The 8,927-nt window shown below is 39.2% G+C and overlaps 1 protein-coding gene across 1 annotated transcript in view; it reads right to left on the reverse strand.

Annotated features, from left to right (window-relative positions):
- LOC126751014 (probable serine/threonine-protein kinase DDB_G0267686) overlaps positions 1-1,393 on the reverse strand; it is a 166,702-nt gene extending 165,309 nt beyond the window's left edge. The window contains 1 exon segment of the mRNA XM_050460903.1: positions 1,225-1,393. Coding sequence (XP_050316860.1) covers positions 1,225-1,393 — 169 coding nt within the window.
- Positions 1,394-8,927: the final 7,534 nt, after the last annotated feature.

Genomic DNA, 8,927 nt, shown 5'->3' on the forward strand with positions numbered 1-8,927 from the left:
CAGTGGTTCGCTCGCTTCCGTTCTGGAAATTTCGAAGTTTCGATTTACACTGATGAAAGTTTCACATTGATGGATTGATGTCTTCAGCGGAAAAATGGCAAAAAGTGGTCGACCAAAATGGTACATATTCGTTTATTTATTTATCATTATAAATATAAAAAAATATATGCTGAAATTTGATTAAAAATACGAAAAGACTTTATCGACTACCAATATTTTCATTGAGTTCTTCAAAAACTATAAGATTTGCGAAAAGATGTCAACCACCATGTGGATTAGATTTGGTTTCCTTCTCAAGCAGACGAAAAACGGCCGAGGAAGAATAAGAAGTTCATCAATACCTCTGAAATGCAACAAAATGCAGATAAATACAAGCCTAGTGTCTTAAGTAAGCTTACGGGTTGCATTCTCTTTCATCTCTGGTCTGTGGATTTGGAGTTTGAACTCATCTGAAGAGAACATTAGTTCAGTAATGGCTTCTTTCGAGATTAGAAAGCTTGAATATTAATTTCAAAGATAAAGAAAAATCGGAAAAGCTCAATCAGAGGAATAGATCGCGAACATAATTTTTTGGTGATTTCGATAAGATAATTTGAAAATGAAACTAAATAAATTAAAAATGTATTCTTTCTCATTCGTACCGCCTTTAGTTATTCGCCTTGCCGCTCAACTCTTTCACAAGTCAAAACCCAAACAAACAACAAGCACTTCATCTAACCAGTTGCATTGATTTTCAGAAAATCCCTCTCTATTAATCTGCTGCAAAGTGGGAAGACGCGTTTGGCTGCTTTTCACAAATCAGTCAAATTAGTCGCCTCATTTTGCATTTGCACACCTTCGAACCATAACGGACAAAACCAGCGCGCAACCAACTAACCAACCAACCAAGCACTGTACTGCCATACACATATCAATCAGCAGAAATAAATGATTAGAAGTTGTGCGCCTCTGCACTTTCATCTCCGCTCGACACGTCTCGTGTGCTCCTGAGTGCCGAAGAGCGCCGCCCCTCGACAATTAAAAGCACATTCAACATGGCAGAAATGAAAGGAATCATGAGCCGCATGTTGACAAATCCCACTTTGATGGCGTGGAAGATGTGAGCCACATTTCAGCAGTGGCGCAACGGGTAGGCTAACGAGCAATTTGCGCCTGCGTGCCATGGCGAACACATTGGATTACTTAGCAAACCCCTTTTGACGCATGCCAAACACACGCGCATACCTACAGACATAGGCACTAGTGTCACATGCGTTGCCGCGTTGCCTGCTACATGCCACATATCAAACGCCACATGCCACAAGCATGCTGCTATGCTGTTACGTAGCGTAGCTGCAGAATTGTCCAAAGCTGCGGCTGTGGCATTTAGGCGCAGCAACACATGCTGCCTCATTGATTTTGGTCATGCAAGTGACAGACGCGCCCGACCAGTGATGAAATCATCATGCGTCAGTGCGTGTATGCATGTGTGCGCGCATGTACAAAGGCGCTAAGTTGCTCATGTTACGCATTGTTGCAACAACATGAAAATTCGCTTAGTGCGCCAACGCCATGAATGACAGCGCGGGCGTCGAAAGAAATGTGTGTGCGTGCGCGTGTGGCAATATTTGTTGCCAACAAGCAGTGCGACACATGCAACACGGCGCAAAACAAATGCGTACGACTCTTGTTGCTGCCACCGACCGCCACAGGCACACTCTCTCCCATGCAGCTAGCGGTGCGACGGCAACATACGTTGTGGGAATACAAGCGGCAGCTAAATAAATTTGCCAACAAAGCCGCGGTTTTGATAGCAACTCGCACTGCTGGCTGCAGCCTTTTTGCCGCTGTGTCCCGTGTGCTTTTTGGCTGGCTCTGTCGCCATTCGATCACTCTGCGCCCGGTTAGTTGTTGTGGTTAGGAAGCTGCCACGTTTCTCAATTTAATTTTCTACGCGACTTTGTTGTTTTTCGTTTGGCTGGTGCGGGAGGCGACAGCGATTTCGTGGGGCGTAGCCGCCGTGGGGAACTCCGCCGAACATGCTGCATGCTTCGCATAACTTGTACGTGTAACATGAGCACAACAACAATAACTACAACAAACAAAAAATTAATTGTTTGTGTAACGCTCTTATTTGCCATTTGTTGGCGGACATAAGCGCCGCCGTTAGTGTGCTCGCATTTTTTATTAAGTATGCTAACACAAGTACATACATATGTACATGGCTATAAATGTTTGTATAAACATATGTGTGTACAAGCGCTCATGTGTTGTTTCAATGGCTTTGTTTTTGTTAATGGAAATTGTTGTCGAGGTGCGCCTTGTCGCAGGCCACTCGGGAAATATGCAATGTCGTTTGCCTTGAAATCCCTCTTGTTGCTGTTGTTGCCGTTATTTTGAAAACATGTGTGTTCGCATTTCCGTTTTTTAATCTAAATAATTTACATATTTACATATCACATTCCAACTGTATGTTAACCACATAAATATTTATGTGCATGTATGTGTGAGCGTGTGTGTACCTGTGCGCCACTGTGACACGATAAATGTGCTTTGGGAGCCTGTAACCCACCACCCTTTTGTCATTAAGCCAACAGTTGGTTTTTGGCCAAATTGGCTTTGATGCAACAATTGCAGCTGTGCGTTGTGCCGTTATGTGTTGCCATCCCCTCATACAAATAAAATTCATTAAATATTCTGTGCATTTAATGAAATGTTTAGGTTTTGTGGTAGCAAACATTGTTTCAATATTCATTACTTACACACATTTGGAACATGTACTTATATACATATATATATATTATATAACAATATAACATGAGGCATTGTTTAACCAAAGCAGTTTCGTGTGACACGAAAAGACGTCTGCACTTAAACACAGGTCAGCATTGAATATTGTGTCAATTTAATGCAGGGTGGAGTTATTCCAACTCGTAGGTGGAAAATGGTGAGATAAAATGTAAAAAAAGAAGAGATTTTAAGTTACTAAAGAATTTCGAAGCGTTCAAGCTATGCTCTCAAGCTAACCCGTAAAGTTGTTTAGAAAAAAAAAACATCGCTCAAAAAAAGTACATAATCAGGTAAAAAGTTTCAAAGCGTTTAAACTAGCCTCTAAACTTTGTTAAATGCTAAAAACGTTTTCAAAATGAAAAACAAAATAAGTAGAAAAGTTCATAATACACACAAAAATTCCTCAGTGCTTAAGCCTGGCTCTCGAATTAAACATTTTGACTTAAATCTAAAACAAATTTCTATACAAGTTCATAACTCCACTGTTGGAAGTCTGACCATAGGAAAAAATATGAAGCTCAAAATATTGATGACTTGAAAAATGTGGAAGTAAGATACTAAAAAATTTACATTTTAATCTCATAAAAATCTATCGGCTGTTTAGAATAGACTTAAAGCATCATCGTGCTTTCCCCAAAGCAAAAGTTCCAATGTTATCAAAGACAGGCGACAAAAAATATAGGTTAAGTTAGGTTATATATCTTTATATATAAAAATGACGTTCACGTTCTTTGTCCGCGTTGAACTCCCAAACTACTGAACCGATTTTAGCAAAATTTAGGGTAGTAAAAACAATTAATAAATAAAAAAATAAAGTGAAAGCTCTATTAAATGGACGCTCTATTAAGCGGACATCTTAATTAACCATTCACATTGGCCGATCAGACATTGAAAAAGCATCCTTAAATTCGTTATTTTTTCAATCCCATAGACCGACTGATCTTTAGTAATACCAGATGGAGGTTAATTTGAGCTTAAGTATTCGTCATACATACGTCAACACTTTTTGCGAACTTTAAGAGCTACTTGGTTTCTAATTTATATATTTCATCTAGTTTCTTGAACTCTGAAGCTCCTACATATTTAAAGCAAGTTCTAGATAATATTAGACAGGAACATAGAAGCTGTTCCAGCGGCCTACTTCCCACCACTTTATGCATGTGTCATCTTTAATAATGCCCATCCGTCTTCTTTCATTAAAAGAAATAAAAAGCGTGCAAAAACTCCAATAGATGGCACACCAATCGAAATATTTAAAGAATTACCTTATAATTTTCAAAATGGGACTATATTATAATCAACAGAAATTAAACAAATGTTTAGTATTAATCACGGAGTGTTAATATATTACAACTGAAACCGAAAACTGAGCTTTATCGGCGAGCTTTCACACACAAAGCTCAATATTTGTTCGATATTTATAGAGAATGCCTAAAAGTTTGTATTTTATTTACCAAAGCTATTCAATTCACAGAATTTTTTTTTTGGTAGTCGAAAAAGCCTTTTCGTATGAGTCTGCGGTAGCAATATTTGCATTTATTGCTTCACAAAGATTCACAAAATGAAATATCCAAATTAAAATCTCAAGTCAAGTCTCAAAAATTTCCACTTTCATGCCGTCTTCGCATTTTCAGTCTGCGTTTTGGGTGTTTAGTTGCTCAAATTAAAATTATACGCTTTATATTTTCTCGTAATTCAACTTTGTAGACTTTTTCGGTTTGTGGAATAAAAGATTAATTAATCTTCGCTGAAAACAATTAAAGCTTTAAGCACTTTTTCCCATGCGCCGCTTTCTTTCCATTCTAAAACCATTACAAATCTTCTCTTTTTCGACTATCATTCATGGTGGCAAGCGCTTACACACACAGCACGACATCTCGGTTCGTGCGTGTGTGTGTGTATGAAAATGAACTCTATTAAATATATAAAAGTGTGTGTGTGTGTGTTGAAGCAATCTTTTGAGCTGGACATAGTTTTTACCGCAACCGACATTGCTCAGCGTGATAAATGAAGCGCGAATCGTGTACGAAGCAATGGAAAAAAACTATTTTTTTTTTCTCTGGAGAGAATATGGCAGTAATAGTAGAATATTTTTATGAAAGAAGAAACGATTGAAAATACCACTTTTAACACTTTAGCTGCAGAAATAGTTGAGACTTGCTTGCGTTCCACGAATATAATGCCGCAGACTTATGGGTAAAGACCGCTCACAAAGCGTTAGAGGCACCACACGGCTTGGGAATTAAATAAAAGAAGTGTGTAGAATAGAAAAGTAGCAGCAAAAGAAATGATTGGGCAGCTGATTATTTTGCTGTTTGGCTGTTTTTGCATTTGGAGAGGTCATTGGTGCGTCGGTAATTCCTACGCGGCTTTGAGTCGCCCATCAGCGTGAAGAAAGTCGGCGTTACCAATGCACACGTACAGAATTGCTTTCTTTGAAGCTAGCCTTGAAGCTCCTAAGCAGAATGCCATGAGAGTGGCATAAACTAAAAACAACAGCGAAAGTTTGTACATCAGACGCCGCAGCACTTTCTTCCTATGACTTTTATTGGCAATTCTGCAATGCGTTCTGCGGGCGTTGCGCGCCAATATATTTTAATACATATACAAAAACAACTACAAATACATTGATAGTACTTGAACACATTAGTCCGTATATACATATATATTCATTTAAATGTTAATAGTTGTTTGTGCAGCCAGCTTCCCAGCAACGAGTCAATAAATCAAAGATACTCCCCAGTTGAGTTTTCATTTCACGAGTATCGAGCTATTCGCTTTTCGGAATACAACATCGTTACTTCTCGCCTAACAGTCGCACATACAATCGAACACCCGTTCACCTCGTGTCTCAACCACACTTCTTCAACAACAATTTCCCTTAGTTTACTTTTTGGAAAGAAACTTATTTCCGGCTCTCTATTTGCGACCAGCTGATCGGCCACCTAGAACACCCCCATGCGCGGCTTCAGTTGGGTGGCTGTCGTGTTAACATCTTTGTTGGTGCTCCATTCTTATTGCAACTACATAGTTTGCAAGTGTTTACTCTTCGGTCTGCCGCAGTCAAGTGGGACTCTGCGGAGAAGTTCTTTGGCAGAGTGCTAAAGCTTAAAGAGCAGCGATTAATCTTCACTAATTTAAAAGTTTTTAATGCGGTAAGTCTGTAAATGTGTGGCACTGGTTCTGATTTTGTTTGAAGCACTTTGATTTTTTACATTTGGCAAATGAGTGGGTCATTTGTTAAATGAGTGCTGGTTAAGTGGTCAAAGGGAGAGTGGGCATAATTATGCATAATATTTATAGATTTAACTGAGTTATGTTGTTGTGAAAACTTGGATGTCGTAAGAGCCGCGGCTTTAAGAACGACGCACTCACTATTTAAGGCAAATTATATGTGAGACTGCGTCATAAGCTCTCGAAAATGAAGTCTTGGCAATATATCAATAAAATTATGGCTCACTAATACTGAAATTTTTGCATGAACTCGTCTTGTGTACTCTCCTATACTTAACTAAATCAATGCATAAATATATTTACTCACATTTAGACACCTAACTCGGCTTCCTTTAACTTTGATTGAAAGTTTTGAAAATCGATCACCTTGACCTCGACTTCGACTGAGTACTCACCTGAAACGAAAAGGTAAAGCAATATAAGTATGATTTATTCAATTTGCATGAGCAATATTTGAAGCTTATAGCTTAGCATAAAAACAGCATTGAAATAAATAATCGATTTGTAGTGAAATCAGCAAAAGCCTTCAACCATAACCCAATTTTAAAGTCAAGCCTACCATTCGCTCATCGAGCATACAAAGTCACATACAAATTCAATAAACCGAAACGATTTGCAATTGTGCCGAACTTTGAAATTCAATTACTCCTAGCAATTTTCAAAGACGCTTTAACTGCGCTATGTGCCAACAGCAGGCGCACAATCAAAGAATTTGCTGGGGTGGGGACGCACCCAACTATCAGGATTGGAGCTAAAATCTCAGCCGGTGCTAGGGGAAAAGCAAGAAATCACACACAGTCACACGTAGAATGTGCCTGAATTGGCGGTCAGTGGAACTAGTAGCATACAAGTAGCAACAATAACAGTAGCATATACTTACCCGTAGCATTATTTTGGCAATGCTGCCACAGCGCCAAATAAACAAATTCTGTAGAAGCACGCGACCAGCAAACGAAATTGTATGATGCTAAATGTTGCTTATTTACATATATGTATGTATATTTGTACGCAGTGCATAAGTGTTGTTGGCATGTTTGCGTGAAAGATTTGAAAGTTGATTATCTTGGCTCAGAATTTGCCAAACTCACCGCAAAAACCGGAGCACAGACACACATAAAAACAAAGAAGTGACTGGCATAGACCATGGATAGACTAACGAGCGTCTGTATGAACGAATAACGGTTAAATTCACCAAACCAACCGACCCACCACCCGACCGCCCAGCCATGCGTACGATGGAAGCGACTAACCATGCGACCGCCAGCAAAAACTTTTGAGCAACCAATGTTAGAATAAATGAAGATGCTGTTTGCAGCATGGACGGACGGACCGACGGGTATTGCACGTTGGTTAAACGGACTGAAGTGAAAGGAAAATGAAAGAAAACATAAAAAATAAAAAAGCACTCGCCGCTGCCGGAGTGAGAGATTTGCGTCTGCATGTGCCAGTTGTACACTTAATTTTTGCTGATTTCATGCAGACAGTCGTTAGTTGTGCAAATATAATAAAATAGAGGGGAGGAGCATCACGCAAAACAGATAGTAATAATTCTTTATTTTCGGAATTATGAAATTGATTTCAATCCATTTTGTTTTGCAATGCACATAAGAAACTTATAATGATGGAAATAGAAAATTAAACTACTTGGGGATACAGTGAGACTATATGCACTAGAGATGCTACATTCCAATTCATCATGGAAAGATTGGATATACGATCCAACAACGAGTCGAAATTATTAAAGTTTACTGCCGAAATTCGGAGTCAGTGGCTTCAACTTTAAGACCGCTAAGTCTAATTTATGGTCGTCATAATCGTCTTGTCGGATCAATATTTGAGCGTCTACAGAAAAAATTTAAATACACAGGCACAGTACAAAATGCTCCGTGCCAGTGAGACAAAGAAGGGCGTTGTTGTCAATAATATTGCTGCCGCTAGTGCATCAATTGAGGAAGACCCAAATCAGTCTCTCACACGTCGTTCTCAAGTGTTAGGCGTTTCTGTGACGTCGTTGTAGCGAATATTGAGAAAAGTTCTCATCCTTACAAGATCAAATTGACGCAAGAACTGAAGCCACTTGACCACCAGAATAGTCGTATGTTCGTGAATTGGGCTGAGCAACAATTAGAAAATGATCCAGATTTTCATCGAAAAATCATGTTCAGCGATGATTTCTGGCTGAAGGGTTTCGTCAATAAGCAAAATATGCGTTGTTGGTCAGGCAGCAATTCACACGTATCCACGAGTCACCATTGCATCCCGAAAAAAACACGGTTTGGTTCGATTTATGGGCCGCCGCCGTCATTGTGCCGTACTTCTACCGTAATGATCCAGACCAGCACGTTGCTGTGAATGGTAATCGCTACCGCTCAAAAATAACCGAATATTTTTGGCTTAAATTGGATGATATGGACTTGGACAATATATGGTTCCAACAGGACGGCGCCTCAAGCCCCACAACGAATGTCACAATCTATTTATTGAAAACCAAGTTTGGTGAACGTGTTATCTCACAAAATGGCCCAGTCAATTAGCCGTCTCGGTCGTGCGATTTGACACCGTTAGACTATTTCCTGTGGGGCTAGGCGAGAGAAATGTTTGGTTATACGAGGGCTGCTATATATATTCTGGCTTAGGACAACACTAAGTGTTGACAGGTGCAATCTGACATTTCCATTGGAAAGTTTGTCATTTTTTTAGCATAACATCACTCAGAACGTTTTGTCATTTAATCGTGAATTGTTTTATTTACAGGGAATTAAAAAATTCATCTCGGCCAAAAAATGGAATTAACTCGTGAACATTTTCGTGCCATCATTTTTCACAACTTTCGACGTGGATTATCACGACAAGAGTGCATCGATGAACTAATATCTTTGTATGGCTATGAAGCACCATCCTATAGCACTGAGAAAAACTGGTAC

The sequence above is a fragment of the Bactrocera neohumeralis genome, chromosome 2, assembly GCF_024586455.1.
Source record: "Bactrocera neohumeralis isolate Rockhampton chromosome 2, APGP_CSIRO_Bneo_wtdbg2-racon-allhic-juicebox.fasta_v2, whole genome shotgun sequence".
NCBI classification, from domain to species: domain Eukaryota; kingdom Metazoa; phylum Arthropoda; class Insecta; order Diptera; family Tephritidae; genus Bactrocera; species Bactrocera neohumeralis.